At 43.2% G+C, this 16,840-nt stretch overlaps 1 protein-coding gene across 1 annotated transcript in view; it reads left to right on the top strand.

Annotated features, from left to right (window-relative positions):
- Positions 1-20: 20 nt before the first annotated feature.
- Mcm3 (minichromosome maintenance 3) overlaps positions 21-16,840 on the top strand; it is a 39,281-nt gene continuing 22,461 nt past the window's right edge. Inside the window, exons 1-13 of the mRNA XM_050184782.3 lie at positions 21-189; positions 282-394; positions 765-887; positions 968-1,053; positions 4,943-5,073; positions 5,948-6,186; positions 7,335-7,440; positions 7,978-8,108; positions 9,823-9,977; positions 10,219-10,427; positions 12,248-12,337; positions 15,075-15,159; positions 15,258-15,387. Coding sequence (XP_050040739.1) covers positions 118-189; positions 282-394; positions 765-887; positions 968-1,053; positions 4,943-5,073; positions 5,948-6,186; positions 7,335-7,440; positions 7,978-8,108; positions 9,823-9,977; positions 10,219-10,427; positions 12,248-12,337; positions 15,075-15,159; positions 15,258-15,387 — 1,670 coding nt within the window. The 5' untranslated portion in view covers positions 21-117. The remainder of the gene's footprint in view (positions 190-281; positions 395-764; positions 888-967; positions 1,054-4,942; positions 5,074-5,947; positions 6,187-7,334; positions 7,441-7,977; positions 8,109-9,822; positions 9,978-10,218; positions 10,428-12,247; positions 12,338-15,074; positions 15,160-15,257; positions 15,388-16,840) is intronic.

Below are 16,840 nucleotides of genomic sequence, written 5' to 3'. Positions count from 1 at the left end.
GTGCCCCTCTTTTTGGCGCCAAAACTGTTGCGAGGCAAGCTGCTGAGAGGTGCAGTCGCTGTTCTGGATATAGTGCAGTGGATTTAGGGTGGAGTAGACCGACGGTTTAGTCACGAAATGGTCGACGCCGACGCTGAGCAGCGGATCCGGGAGTACCAGCGGGAGTACCTCGAATTCTTGGACGATGAGGCGAGTCCGAAATTGCTCCTTGACCGGTCCGCACGCAGAGCGCGCGGCAGCCCCATTGTCCGCGATCTCTTACCGCATTGCCTCTAACGCAGGATGATCAAGGGTTTTACAGCCACAAAGTCAAGGATCTGGTCACCAAGAAAGAACACAGGATCATCGTCAACGTCAACGACTTGCGCAAGAAGAATGCCGCCAGAGCTAAAGGGTACTAAGTCCTTTTAATGTTTAAATGCCCTCGCGCCAGAATAGCGCGGGAAAGCGCCCGAGCAGCACGTTCGGTGCGCCATATGCGATATCGCACTTTCGTCACACGTTTGCCAGCCTCTTTTTGTTACTTAAGTGCCGATGTCTAATGTGTTGCGAGTGTTGTGATGTGTGTGTGTGTGTGTGTGTGTGTGGTATGCGCTTTTTTTTTTTTCACATGATAGTGCTTTCGTTCTCCTTGGACTATTTGACATGGCATTTCCTGCTTGTATTCAGTGATTGTTTTATCTTATACCTGTCCTCCGAATGCGCTAAAATGCTGTGTGATTGCGTTTCAATACCTCTTACCCAGGGTTTTGTTGATTTCTCAGGTTGCTCAATCACTCCAGCGAAGAGATCATCGCCTTCCAGCGCGCACTCAAGGAAATGGTCATCTCTGTTGACCCACTGCTTGCTAAAGAACGAGATGAATACTATATTGGCTTAGAAGGAAGGTGCGTGCTCGTTTCAACTTTCTGTTTTCTCATATTTCACATATCTTTATCCTGACAGCATTCGACTTGTTCTTTTCCAGCTTCGGATCCAAACACGTTACACCTAGGACACTCCATTCTGCTTACCTTGGTGGAGTTGTATGCGTAGAAGGAATTGTGACAAAGTGTGAGTGGCCTGTGTGCGATGTGGATCATTCAAGTGGTCTGTGCGCCATTGCCTACCCTTCATTATCCAGTGCTTGTGGTACATGATGCTTACAACTTACAGGAACGGGGTAGAGGAATGCATTAAAACGCTGTTGTTTCAGTTTAGCAGTTAGCGATATGGAAATAATAGCTTCATTCTAATCATTCAACTTCATATGCTCATTTAGATTACATTAAATGTTGTTCGTTAATAGCATTGGTGAAGTGCTTCGGTTGGATATACTTATGCACTACAGAAGGTCAGAAGACATTTAAAAGGTACTGGTGATAACTATTGTTGTTACTTATTCGTAGGTATTTAGTATCAGTGTACTTCAACAATTTCATGCATGATTTACAGTGAAGTTTCCGAGTTCGTGACATTTTGGCAACTTTAGACTCATTTATGACCATAGTTGTCAATTGTGGTTGCAGTACAGGTACATCCAGAAATGAAATTATAATTTTAGATGGTGCAAAACTATTTGTAGTCACTATATAACCATTCCTTGTAAACTTTAAATTTTAGTATTTGTCACTGAAAGAGTGCACAAATGTAAAGAAATTTTGAGCTTGTCACTTGATGAATTTAGTTCACTGCTTTAACTGTCAAACAAGCTTCACATTCATTTCGTAGATGCTGTATCACTCGTAACCATTTGCCACAGTGTAAGAAAATTAAGTTAGTAGGTGATGACACTGCAGCCGGCGCAGCATCCAGATTTTGTTTGCTGCCTATGCTGTTTCCATTTCCCGGCGACATGTGATGCTAATAGTCAGAGGCTCACTGATTTGTGCTGCTTAGGTTATCGAGGCCGAGCCTCGCCCATTTGTCGCGCTCGATGTCGGGGTACGAAGAAAAGTATGCACATGGATGAACACTCTGGGATTCTGCAGTAACCAAGCTGATTATCTAAGTGGATATGCAGCTGATTTCTCGCCGGTGTTTTTGTAATAACTCCGATAGCTGGCATATGTTGAGGCATGTATATCAATTGTATATTCTAGTTGCTCCCGCCAATGTCTCGGCAAACTAAAGCAAAACAAACATAAACTTCCTCAAAGCACCTTGAACCATTGCATCTCGAAGCTTACACATGTGCTTGGTTACAAGCTTTGCTCAACACACGGCCCCTGCTCAGTCTTTTGCTTAGTGTTGAGGTGATGATGGCTGTACTTTGCGCCAATACAGCAAGCCGTTGCAGTACAGCTTGATGAAGTGCATGTCACACGGTTAAATCCAGCGCAGCTCCTAGAGCAGTATATTTTGTGTTCCTGTTGTCCATGAATATGCATAATTTTTCTCCTACTGTCGTTTCATGAGTGCAATAAGCGTTCTTATAATATAAAAACTATAAGTAGGTCTGGTGGTGTGTACAGTGCTCCTATACATCGATAGAATGTTAAGAATGGTATGCTGAAAAAAGGGCTGAACATATACTTAATTGTCACAAAGCTATACATTACATGGCACAAACTGTTTGTAACATACATTCACAAGAAGCATAACGAGAATTAGCATATTCTCTAAACTTGGCAACAAAATTCACGATGAATAAAGTTTTGCTAGCTTTATTTTTTCTCTTGAGCTTGTTTCTTCAAGTTCATGCTTACAGCCTTGCAGTGCTGTCTAATTCTCATTGTTAAGAAATAGTGCAGAATGTATGCAACGATTTCTGTTTTGTGCTCAGCACATGGAAAGGTCACACTCTTTGTGTCAAGCTCAAGTGCCATCGTTTCTCAGTACGCAGACTGACTGTCTGCATTCTTTGCAAAGTACTCCTCAGCTGCTCTCAAGAGCTCAACGAGCTTCAAGTTGGGCTGCAACAGTCCACCTCTGCTCTTTGTGTTGGTGAGGGATGCTTCGGCAGAGCTGCTTTCCGGAATAGTAAAAGCAGATTGGCAACAATAGCAACTGGTGGCTTTCATTAACTTTTGTCTCAAGAATCTAACCACATCGTAGAATATGCAGTCAATTACTTGCGCTGTATCATTCTCGTTTACTGTGGTACCATCCTCACATTCCCAGTCCTCAACAAGAATTAGTTTTCTTTTAGCTGATCAATGAAGCCAGGCGAAGAGTTGCTTGCACTGCCTAGTTCGATCAGGGCTCTGAAATCGGATGCGTCTGGTAACAGCTTCTCATCGACCACGCAGCAATTCCCAAACTTCGGAGGCCTCAGAAGGCTATAAATGCACGTTGTATTATATAGTTGCAAAAATGTTGGCATTGAAAGATGAACACTCCGACTTCCAGCAACTCTTATTTTGCCAAAAAAAAATCTTTCGATTGGATCTTGGTTCATTTTATATGTAAGAATGTATCTGAACTTGTACTCATGCAAAAGAACCTCACATAGCTCTTTAGTTGATCTCAAGATAATTCGGAGCCCTTCAGAGGTGCTTTTTGTCAGGAACATATCTTTTGTGATATGTCCACCGTGCAGCTCTTTTTCCCAGTTATCCAACTGTTCTACCCCACGTGACAATATGCCTAGGTCAGATCCATGCTTTGTGACACCTTCATGAGGAAATAGGCAGTTCAAGACATCAGAAAGATTATTATGAAACAATGTAAACTCTTGTTAAAACAGATGTTTGGGCGAATTGGTTTCTCCCTGGTTGTCCCCGTGAAAACTGCGCTGTTCTGTTTCAAGTAAACTCTTGTGTGGCTTCAGTGCTTCCCAGACTGTGCACACAACTGTTTCTGTAAAATTCAATACCTGACCCCATCGAGCGACTGAACACTTGCGTAGCAAGCTTTACCTGCATCTTATTACAGTTGCTTGGATAAATGTGGGAATGTATTTTTGCACATACCTTCAAAGCTCCAACATTCACTTGGTCTTCCTTATAAACTGCTGCATAGTCCTCCCACCTTATCCAAAGTCCCTCCTCCTTCATGTACCTTTGTTGCAAAAGATAGTTTCTGATGCAGTTGAAAAGGTGGGGAGCATCAGAAAATTTAAGAACTTTTCGTGTGGGGTCACTCGGATGTGTGAAGGAGTTCCGGCAATGCTTCTAGTGAACCACTTATACCCAGTGTTTGCCACATACTCCTGTCTGTCGAAGCTCCATCACAGACAAAGCCATGAATTTTTGCTCCAGCTTCCTCCATTAGTAACATTGCTTGGAGGAGCAACTGTCCAAGAATAGTACCCCTTGTGGCACCTTTTGCTGCAAAAACACCTATTGGCTGAGCATAACTTTCACCAAATGGGCAGAACATCAAAACAAAAGCATGGTCTGCAAGCTCGCCACTGTTTGCCGCCTCTGATGCCAGACCAACGTAGGTCATTGTCTTTGAGTTCATGTTTCACACCTTCAGCTTTCACACACACACACACACAGGAGAGTTTCAGCAACTACACTTCAGCACGTGTACGGCGTGGTGCGTTCAGCCCGCGAGCATGCAAATTTCCGAATGCACACAGCGCGGGCAGTGCGGGTCCCTGCGCCCCCATACTACAGCACCATCTGTATTCTTGTGGCGAAAACTACCGCTGACTACAAGTCATCTGCAAACGCGATCAGTCCGCACTCTCCCTCTCGGGGAGCTGTGAGTGTCAGCACCTAACCTATTCTTACACCATGTCCTTTGCGGTAGCCCAGTGGCTATGGCATTACGCTACTGAATTCAAGGTCATGGGTTTGATCCAGGCCAAGGCGGTTGCATTTTGATGCGGCGAAGTGCAAAGACGTACGTCTACTTATATTTAGATGCATTACTCCGGAGTCCTTTACAGTGGCATACCTCATAATAAGATCACAACTTCGGCACGTAAAAAATCGGAGCTCATGCCTCTTGTTATTCTGTGTAACTCTAGGTTCCTGATCTGAATTTTTTGTGTGTGTGTGTGTGTTTGCAGGCTCACTTGTGCGTCCTAAAATAATGCACAGCATCCACTACTGCCCAGCCACACAAAAGACTTTAGAGCGTCGCTTTACTGATCTCACGTCCTACGATGCCTTCCCATCGACTGCAGTCTATCCTACAAAGGTGGGTGCCGCACTGCTGCCATTCTGTGTCGCATTGGTCATTGAGAACTTCAGAAAGGGGTCTGCTTGCCAGTATGCATGCTGAGCTGTGTCATTATTACATTACTAAAGGTACATGAAAGGAAATGAAGCCATGTTAAAGGGAATAAACTTCCAATATTTGACAAGGTAGCTACAGGGACTGGTGTTTGGTCTGGTTTGTAACAGCTGTTGGGAAGTCGAGCCTCTTTTGTGACATGGCATAGTGTAAATTAGTAAGAAGCTGCAACGTGCTGTGTCAATTGTCAGGGAGTCTAGAAAGCTGACAGTTGGGAAAATTGTGAAATTTTACAAGAAACAACTGTAAAAGAAAAAGAAAGAATCAAATCAAGAATGCTTACCAGTTGTAAAGGACAATTTGCAAGGACTTTTGTGCTGCTTTCCTTTAAAGCTCTGTTTCAGTCTAACAGGCTCTTCTGACAGATTACATTTGTACCGGGAATGGAAATGCATAGCACTGATCAGGAAAGCATTTAATGGTTAGCATTGTATGGCAATGCTTTCTTCTGTCATCTGCTACTTCTTTTTTTTTCTTTAAGTGCTTCTTAGGAATGTGAACATTGTGGCTGCTCAAGAGATATGCTTGCTATGGTTTGCCACTTTATCAGTAATGTAAATTTCACGGTTAGGGGAAAGCTGCAGAAGTTTGGGATTTCTGGAAAAGTGACACAGAAGGCACCCTGCAAGTGCATGACAACTTGGTGAAGCATGAAGCCTGTGAACTGTGCAAAATTATTCATTTTGGTCATTATTACTACCGAAATTGGTACTAGTTTCTGTACCCTTTACCCCTCTTTGAAGTAATGAGTAACTTTTGATTTGAACTTTGTGGATAGGATGAAGATGGCAACCTTCTGGAGACAGAGTACGGACTCTCACTATACAAGGATCACCAGACGCTAAGCATCCAGGAAATGCCAGAAAAGGCCCCCGCTGGTCAGCTGCCTCGATTCGTCGATGCGGTTGTGGATGGGGACCTGGTTGACCAGTGCAAGCCCGGCGATAGAGTGCAGGTCGTTGGCACTTACCGCTGCTTGCCAGGAAAGCAGGGAGGATTCACCAGTGGCACATTCCGGTACCTTGTAGTATTTTGCTCCCACCTAGTCGTTAGCTTAATCAGAGGTCTCATGACTGGAGCTTATGGACCGCTTGCAGCTTGGTGTATTATGCGCGCCTTCTGGCTGGATATCTGGTCTGGCGGTGGTCCTCATCACAAATCTCATGCAGACGCTTGTGTTAATTAGTTGATTGACCGTACATAGGCTGGATGGTCAGCGGGCTAAACACCATGATTGCAGGTTGACTTGGCCCATATGGTATTTGCATGTAATTACATGGCAAAAGTGATACATAGAAAAACAATAGGACAGTGTTAATCGTGAAAGTAGCACATCTGAAACAAACAAATATAAAGTATAGATATATTGCAGTAATGAAATTCAATCTTACTTTGACACACTGCAGAAATATCACGTTACAGTGAACAAACATATTAAGCCAAGGAAATTATAGGGGAAATTGTAGTTTTAATTGAAATGTAGAAATGACAGGCTAATTAGAAATGAGAGTAAACGAAAGACATTTTGCCACTGGTGGGTTCAGCTCCCACCAGTGGCGATTGTTTTTGCATCTGCTCTCATTTCTTATTAGCCTGTCATTTCTACGCTTCAACTAAAACTACCAATTAATTTTCCTGATGATTTCTGTGGTGACATGATCTGTTGGCTTGATATGGTTGCAACGAACAAAAATCTGGCACTTTGGTTCCCCTTCCTCTCGTTCACTGCAGTGACCCATGTTCTATTTGTTGCTGATGTCACAAACTTGGGCACAGGTACTCCTTCTAACTGTGCTAGTGTTTCGGTTCAAAAGGCAGACCGTAATGCTAAATTCAGCAGTAACCTTCCTTTACGTAATTTTGCACTGTGCAAAGTCTGTGGCTACCATGTTTATTTTCTGGTGACAGTGTTTATTACGTAAACAAAGATGTGATATACGTATATCATAATCCTTCTCCTGATCATAGAAGTTCAGCGGCATGACATTTCAAACAGAAATACTCTCTTTTTTGAATTGTATTGATCTGAGCTTGTTTACATATAAGTAAAACCTTATATCAATTATTTTGCCATCTTTGCAGGACTTCATTGTGCTATCCCATTGTAGAAAATGCCGATGCCTCGTAGTTCACTGTTCTGTTATGTTTGTGTGCCTCCATTTCAGGTCTATCTTGATTTCCAACAACATTCGTCTGCTGAGCAAGGAAGTGGCTCCAAATATTTCCGTTGAGGACGTGAACAAGTGCAAGGCCATCAGCAAGCAGAAGGGGGTGTGTAACTTGCAGTTACATTTATGCTACCGCTATTTGTAATGGGGCCTGATTATCAGCTGCTCTATGTGCACTGCACAGCCTCCTGAAGGTTTACACGTTTATTTGTGAAATGTTTAAATGCAGACTTATACAGGTATCAGGCGTGATGAATGTACAAGTTTCCTTTGTTGAAATGTAAAGCTTTTACTTGGAGCTAAATGGTAAATTGGACAAATCGGACCTTACAAAGAACACAGAGCTAGAGAACTGCATGGGACGCGCTTGTCCTGTGTGGTTCTCTGGCTGTGTTTAAGATTATTAGTCTCATTTGTGATGTGTTCTTCTCAATTAAGTTTTAATTTGTTCATTCATTCATGATGTTTACTTTCATGTCTTGAAGTACCGTGCACATATTTAGTGGCTTAATACAGTCAAATCTCCACACTTCGAACTTGAAGGGGCCTGAGAATTTGTTCGAATTGTTCGCTTTGTGCGTGCAAATTGGATTAGAATGGATGTGACTAGCAAATCAATTGCTTGGATGTTTCTTTTTAGGATGTCTTTGAGATTTTGGCTCGCTCACTGGCACCATCTATCCATGGCCACGAGTACATCAAGAGGGCGCTGCTGTGTCTTCTTCTGGGAGGCGTAGAAAAGGTCCTTCCCAATGGAACCAGGCTGAGAGGGTCAGTTGCTTTGTGTTGGTATGCTTGTGGAGTACCAGCACTCGGGAGGCTGCATTCCCACAATTTCATGTGTTAACGGACTGCGGAATCTGACAAACAGAGCAGCCGCAAAGCCGTGTTGTGTGTTTTAGGTTTGTCATAGTTTTTCTTGTTCTATGGTGAATTGGTGATTATGGCCTAGCCGTGGGCCACCATACCATTCACAGTGGTTGCAGAGTCATTCAAGAAATGTTGAACATCAGACACAGACTGCACGGGAAACATGCTGTGGCCCATAGCAATAAAGGGCTGCCCAAGAGTATATACGACAGCCATGTAGATAAATTTCCATTGTGTAATGGTTAGACTGCAAGTTTTCATCTTTTTCTTGTAACCAAGGTGGGAGGCCTGCTACATGAAATCGAGTGCACATTAGATTCGAGGCATGGTAGGATCAGGTACTGACAAAAAATGCACCAATGAGATTGAACATTTATTTTTCTGGTTTTAATTTGGCCTGTTGCATAAATAAATAAATTCCGTCAGTTGCATCAATGTTGAGTTAACAGAAGTCATCTGCATTTGAAGTTCCAGTTCTAGTATATGCTAATACTAGTATATGCAACCTACACAGTGTTGTTTAGTTTAATGATGGTGAGCAAATACGGCTGCAAAATTCAACTTACTGACAGAACCTACGACCCGTGAACTTTTGCCATTGACTGTTCCTTGGGCATTAAACTTAACTGCACACCTTAAAATGATCGTTTGACAGTACAGTAAAATTGCCAGTCATACTTTTTTAGGTCTAAAACAATTGAAACTTTTTTTTTTTTTCTAGGCATCAATGGTGCACGAAAACTTTCATAAAGAGCTTTTTTGTCCTAGATACTAATGTTCACACCAAACAGCTTGGCTGATAGAATGTGGCATCACATGGCTTCGTGCTTTGTGTGCACTTGTAGATGGCTTTCCTGGCAGAGAACTGCCCAATGTGTATTGTTAAGTGGTCTGTGCTTGTTAAGTTTTGAAACATTAGGAAATGCTCAATACGAAGTGAAGTCCGCTGAGGCGTCTAACCAGGAGCGGCCAGGAGTGAGTGCACGTTGGCAAGCGTGCAAGTGATCTGACTTTAAGTTTCGGGTAGTTCGAGGCTAGTTGAGTGTTCAAAACTTATTGAAATTAGCGAAACCCGGACGGCTACGACACCACACTAAGCTGGGTGGCCCAAGTTTGGTTTCCAGGGGGACGGCCGCGGCCGAGCGTGGACAGACGATAGTCGGCTTCTTGCGGAAGTATGTGATTATTTTTAAATTCAGAAGCAGATTTTTCCTTACTTCAGCCCATTTCTTAAACTGCATCAATAAATACATACAGTAACAGTAGGAAGAAGCACACTGGTCCAAAAACCATTCCTGATTGATGTCAGCTATTGACCAATAGCAGCTACGCGTGGGAATCTGCTACATGATGAAATGAAGCATCCATAAAAGATTGAGGAGCATTTGAGGAAAGGCTAATTTCGTGTTCCGCTTGTAAGCTCCACGCAATGCACACGACGGCAAAATTTGGCTGAGACATTCGCAGCAGCGTCTGCTATCCGAGGACTGTGTTTTTTCAGCAAGCCCGAGGGGTAGTTCAGGACCGCTTCAAAGAAATATTTTGTTGTGTGTGATATACTGGCAGCATCAACATTGGCTTTTTCTTTCTCTCTTTTTTTTTTTTTTTTTTGCAGTGACATCAACTGTTTGCTCATCGGCGACCCGTCGGTGGCCAAATCTCAGCTACTGCGATATGTCCTTCACACGGCGCCAAGGGCTGTGGCCACTACGGGACGTGGTTCTTCTGGTGTGGGTCTCACAGCGGCAGTCACTACTGATCAGGAGACAGGTAAGGGAGCTTGGAAAACAGGCCCGTTGCAGTGTGGAGGTTATTGCCTATTGCATCTGGTGAGCTACTGCAGTTACATTTATTTCTAGGTGGGTCAGAGTTTAGAATGCAAGCCGGATAGTCAATCCTTCGTAAAATACACTTTGCTGTCGACCATGAGCGTGCTTTCATTTGTAATAGATTAACATGCAGTTTGAGTGTTCCGGTTAAAGTTTTTCATGGCACTCTTTTCCTCTTGTAGGGGACAGACGTCTGGAGGCTGGTGCTATGGTTCTCGCTGACAGAGGCGTTGTCTGCATTGACGAATTTGACAAAATGTCGGACATGGATCGCACGGCCATTCACGAAGTCATGGAGCAAGGTCGTGTCACCATCTCCAAGGCGGGCATCCATGCAAGGCTGAATGCACGTTGTAGTGTACTAGCTGCCGCCAATCCTGTGTATGGTCGGGTGAGTAGTCTTGAATTAGTAGAAGTAGCTAACAAAGTTATTAAAGGAACTATCAGCTAATGGGACAGTAAGCATGTTTCCGCAAGCAAATGCTTTAGAACCAGTGTATTCTTTTTGACTCTATTATAGCTGCTCTAGTGTTTTTGTTGCTTCTCCGGTCAGCATTAACAAAAGTAACTGGCATCATTACTGGGTGGTTGTAAAAACATACAGTGCACTGAAAAGGCATGGGCTTACTGTGCACATTTTTGATGACGCCCGACAGTTTGCACGATTTCTATGAACATTATTTCGGTCATTTGACAGGCAGCTCATTCTCCGAATGTGTTAGTTGGTTAGTGTTGGAGGAGTATTGGCACAGAATTTCAAATTGGTAACACCAGTTCTCATTTATAATTGTGGACGTTTTCAACCAAGTAGTAATGGTGTAAAGTGGCTAGAGCGCACTGTAATTTGATTTTAAACGCACTAGGACACCTGACTTCAGACCACAACACTTTGGAATATAAATTTAGATGGGGCAGGAAGACATACCTTGGCATACGCAAGCATTCGCAGTGTCCAGCCAACGTAAGATAGCATCTGCCTTCATCCCCCAATCGGGCCACAGAGGATGTGCACTCTTTCTTGAAACATGGATTGCCTGCTTGTTTCCTGCTCCTTTCTTCACAGTGTCCTAATACATGTGCAATGTGAACGCCATGACAAAGAATCATGGTTAGACCAGTTAACGTGAAATAAATAAACAAGAAAATAAAGGAAAACGGCGAATTGGGCTAGTTGGTATGGATTCATAACTACAGGGGGCAGACGGGAAGGTGTCTGAACAAACCTCTCAATGGGCATCTTCACAATGTTAAATCGGACAGCCAGTTGCGTCTCGCCGCTCATTGTAAGAGCAGCATATGCCAAGCGCAGTTCGATCGAGCACAAGTACTCTTCCGTAGCAAACATGTTAGTGGAGACACTGCACATAAAAAAAAGTACACTTTTAGCATTTTGGTATTACGTGAGCCAGCCGTCGCTGACCCTTCTGGACAATGAGCTTGCTCTCTTGGATATCTGACGGTTAAGTTACCAGGCACCCATTAGTTTGATGCCGGTGTGTCCTGTTAGATAGTGGTGTGCTGATGGTGGTCATTATCGCGAGCATGTGAGAGAAGTTTGACCTCTATAAAAAAACGTCACTTGATAGCCAACACTTGCTCTTGTATTTTCGTGTCTCCCCTTCGTCTTCATGTTTTGTGCAGTAGTAATTATGAAAGAAAAGGAGTTACAAAACAATTGAAAGCAGTTGGGCGCTCAACTATCGACCGATTTGTGCAATATAAAAAGAAGAAACTTTTTTTTTTCTGGAGGGCTACTGAAGGCTGATTCAGACAATGTGATCCTGCTTTCTGCATGTTACAGGCACTACAAGTTTCACGTGCATTTTCTGTTCTTGCTTTTTTCTGTTTATTTATTTCGTATTAACTGATATAGCCACAATCCTTTGTCATGGTCTTTCGTTGCCTTTCAGGCAAATGCGTGGTTGAAGCGTACTATAACTTGTTCCTTCAATAAGTTTTCCAGTTAATAGTCAGCACTTGCGTTATGTCTACACCTACCATTGTTTTCGGTGTGCTGTTGTTATTAGCCATTAACCAGTATCAACTTGTCCAGTTTTGTATCGTCTTCATTATGTACAGTACTAACTAGCTCAGTCCTCCAGAGAGAGGGAGAGAATAGACATTTATTAAGTCATTATGAGTTCCCCTTTGATAATATTTGGCACAAGAAGTTCATTTCTATGTTCATTGCTGTGTTATTTCTTGTTTCAGTATGACCAGTACAAGTCACCAATGGAAAACATTGGCCTCCAGGATTCCCTGCTATCTCGTTTTGACATGCTGTTCATTATGCTTGACAAGGTTAGTCACTTTTGAAATGTAGGGACTAGCAGTGATGGTTCATATTAATACAGTCTACACAACAGCAGTTTAATAAGCCTATCCATTATGCCACAAAGCGTGTACTAGTGTCAAAATGGAAATATGTGGGGAGAGAAGCACTCCGGCTTATGATGTAGTGTTCTGTCAGTCCTGGTGGCTTGGGCTTATCAGAAATGCTATGCTCATCTGCAGCCCACAAGTGTTGGCAAATTCTGTCTGCAAATTATTTTGTTTGCTTGAATTTCTAAAGAAATTAATGCTAGATTGCTAAATTATTCGTATTACAAGTGACCGAATACCATTCAATTTCGTTAACTCAGGCAGAAATCGTAAAGTAGCTTATCTTTAACTTAACAGCTTTCCTTTAGAACCATTCAAGATTGTTTGCTAACTCATTAACTCGAACTTTAGCACCTCTTTTTGTCTTTAAACCTTGGAAGTGTGCTTAGAATTGAAGTTGTGTGCAGTTACACCTCGTTAGTATGCGCCTGGCGGGATTGGGTCATTACTACGCACCAATAGGCAACTACAATTTTGTGTATCCTTACATGCACTTCCGCCAACAAAGCAAGAAGTGCAACGCCACAATAACTGTTTGTCAAAATAGGCACATAGAGAGTATCTTTTTTTCTTTCCTCTTTCTGTTTTCCTTCTCCAACAGCGCTGTGAGAAGGACAGGCAACACCAAGCAGCATCTTTAAGCTTTGGTAGGGGAGTGAAATGGCAGAGTGAACAATGTATCAACTCATTGAGCCTTCTCCAATGTATGTGTGTGCGTGCTTGTTCAGCAATCACCTGAATGAGAACCAGCTGCACTTTCCGCGCTGTACTTGCCACTGCATGATGCCAATCATCCCATGTCGTTAATTGTGTGCAGCATGTCGCCTACTAACCACACACTGTGTCTTCTTGCCGGTACACTTGGACATGTTCGTACGAGCATCTGTTTCTTCATGCCCGCGCCACTCCTGGTTATGCAGGCAGTGCGTAATTGGGCAACGTAACCTGCTGAGCCAATGCGGCGACTTCGGGCAGCAGGTGGCAAATATTAGCGCCTTTAGGTTATTAAAAGCATGCAGTATGCTTCCAACGGCACTGTACCACACATGCTACTGACAAGAGAAATGAAGTTTATCGCGATATGGTTGCCAGAAATGCTTATCTACAGAGGCATCACCTCAAAAGCCGCAAATCATTAGTAAAATGGTCTCTGCACTTTGTGGAACAGCATAAGATATTTTGTGGCGCAGCGTGATGTTAGCCATATTGCGAGTTGAGATGGTGCAGTTAGCCTCTATGCGACAAAAAGTTGTTCTGGTATGCACTAACCAGTAGGCATACGATGAGCCAATGCAGCTTAGGCGGTTAGTCATTGCAGTAGAACTTTGTCAACATGATTGCTCTACGTGCTATTTCTCGGCACCAACATTTGCGATCAAGCACACAAAAATGACGCAATACAGTTGCCCTTTCTCATTGCCAGTTGAAACGTTCCCGAAAAACACAATCTTTCAGCCACAGTGTTCGGTAGGTCACCAAGCTGTGGTTGTATGATATATTTTGTGGCCCCTGGATCCTGTCCGCTGAAGCAGGCTAAATTCGAGGTGCGCAAACATAAGCTTGCCGAAGCCACAAAAACAGCAGTGTGCATCTCAGACTGCTTGGACCTCACCAGCTTAACACACGCCAGTGTCTTGTGCTGCAGCAATTTGCGCAACACTTCACATTACGTAGATGTCAACTACAGTTGAGTCTGCCAACATTTTTAGTGACTTTGAGTCGTATATTTTTCTGGTTAGTACATTTTTTTTTCTCAAGTGTTTACCTAAAATGCACGAACAAGGTCCTGTTGTACATTAGGCTCTATAAAGACTGGTTTGGGGATTTGGCACAGCTACAATTTAACCATTGACTTTGCATTCAGTAATTAACTCTAATCTGACCCAGCCTCGATTTTAAGCCAGCTCACCAAATTCGGAAACTCCGAAAAAAACTTCCCTCAAATGCAAGTTGACCAAGATAATAGTAAATGTCAACAGCCGCAAAGAGGAATTGACACTAATTGCCAATGAGTAGTGCCAGCCACGCACTTGTCCCGGCTCACTGTGGGCATCACTGTACTGGCATGGCATGCTCAGCGCCAGCATCTCGTCAAATGCGAACTTTGAAAAGCCATGACTGTGCCCACACTGGCCGTGTAGAATGTGGTCAAAACGGCGTGCCGTTACATTGAGATGTTAGTACTGTGCGGCTGCCAGCCGTCGATAATAATAACTACACTGTTGTATTTTAGCGCTGGTGCCAGCAGCGGGTCACTTTTTCATTTCCAATGATTTCTGATGAAATCTTAGAATGTAAGTTGACCTTAAAGTTTTGTAACTCATGTTCTAAAACAAGCTATTGGCCTAGATTGAAATAAACGCAGTAGTCTCCACCACTCGCCCACCCTCCTTGTTTCTTTTTCTCTTAGGTGGCCATCAAAAGACATGACTGTGATTTCGGTGTGCGTAATGCCATGTTAAAGTACTAGCTACAGTAAACAAGGCTGCCTTTCGAGTATCAGCCACTCGAGCTTGAGAGTAACAGTGGTGCCAGCAGAAATTTCCTTCCTATCCTTTGCATACATTTATAAATGACCATTTACTACTATTTGACCCAACATTCTTTCTTCACAAAGATTTTTTTTTTTTTGCCACATTTTGTCATGGGGCACTAGATGGATCCAGAGAGTGATCGAGAAGTTGCAGACCACGTTGTTCGGATACACCAGTACAGAAACCCAGGGGAGCAGGATGGCGAACGTGAGTGACACTTCTTTGCTTGGAACTGCATGACGATGACTCTTTCACATTTCAAATGAGAGCTCTGTAACTTTTCTTGTCCTGTTGCGCCCATACAGCATTGCCCATCCGAAGCACAGCAGACCTGCTCACAACACATGACCCAGATGAACTTGACAAAGACGGTGACAAGGAGACGCCTATTTACGAGAAGCACGACGTGCTGCTGCATGGTTCCAAGCGCAGGACGTAAGTAAAATTGAGTCTTCAAACCAAGTTACCTAGTTAGATTGGATTCATGGTGAAACTTGCCTCAAATGTAGGCCGAACAAAATAGCAGGGACAGCATTCACAAAATGAAAACAGCATTTATTGAATATGAACATGCCGATCATTCTACGTCGCTATCTTTCTTATCGCTGTCATCTCCTTGTGGCCGGCACATCCAAAAAGCATCTCCTGTTGCCCCCTCCAACCATGGACATTTTTCTCATTAATGCTGAAGTCCCGCCTGGCTTGAATGTTTGACGATGCCTCTCTGCAGCTAGCACAACATTTTGTGTGAAAGTGGCAGCATAGTGGCATCGCTTGTTTGGTGCCATTAGAATAACGGCATGCCACACGCCAATATGACACGGGTCAAAATGGCATTGTTGTTCATGTACTTCAGTTGGCTACTGGTGCGGCTAGTAGTGGCTGCAATACTGACTTTTCTAGATGGCAATAGGTACCATATTTATCAATTTCAATTAAAAACTGGCACATTTTTTAAGATTCTTAAATCTAAGCCGACCCTAGAGTTTGGTATATGATAATTTGAAAAAAAAATATCATCCTAGATTCTAACAAATATGGTACATACAAATGAATTAAGAGTAAACGAACATGCAAACAAAAATCGGGGCTCTTGAGGCAGTATTGAGGGATGCCTTTCTTCAGTCCTTTCATCTTTACTCTGGTTTGTGCTTTCGCTGCCGTAAGCCCTAAGTATACTAGCTACTATATACAACATGGCCAAGAGCATAAGATGGAATGATGCTTCTTAGGTCTCTAAAAAAATTGTTGGATTGGATGGTACTATAAGCTTTATTAAAGGTCCTGCAGGACGCGCATCAATGCACAGTGGGCATTTTTAAAAGAAGTTTCGGCCTCTGACCCGACCTGCGCGGCCCCTTTCATAAGCACACCGGCACACTAACTGGTCGCCGCCAACCACCGGCAGCAGGCTGATGCCCACTACCTCCCTGATCCATTGTTGGAGATGGTTAGAAGTTCTGCATTTACAATAGCCTGCCAGTGCATCAGCTTCTATAGTCTGTCTTTTATAATGTGCACAAAAGCGAGTGGGTAGGGCCACTATGTTTAGAAACAAGAAAGGCTTGTATGAGTACAGCATGGTGATCATGCACAATTGGAACTGGATGGAAAGGGGAAGAATAAGTGAAGGGACTTTCACAATTTAAAAGATAGCGTGTGTTGCTGTGAAAGTGATGTGTGCAGTGCTACTCACATTAGTACTCACATCTATTACTTATCATTACATTGTGTAGGTCCTAGCCCTCGCAAACCTAAAGAATAATACTGGCAAGTGTGGGAATAGCCTGCATAATTTATCATAATACTTGTCTCTGAGAACCAATTTTGGTTTCAGCACCTGTGGATATGTCGTGACACAATACGAAAGTTCACTCTGTTTCTGCAA

This window comes from Dermacentor andersoni, chromosome 4, assembly GCF_023375885.2.
Source record: "Dermacentor andersoni chromosome 4, qqDerAnde1_hic_scaffold, whole genome shotgun sequence".
In the NCBI taxonomy this organism is placed as follows: Eukaryota; Metazoa; Arthropoda; class Arachnida; order Ixodida; family Ixodidae; genus Dermacentor; species Dermacentor andersoni.
This window is presented reverse-complemented; position numbering and strand designations above follow the sequence as displayed.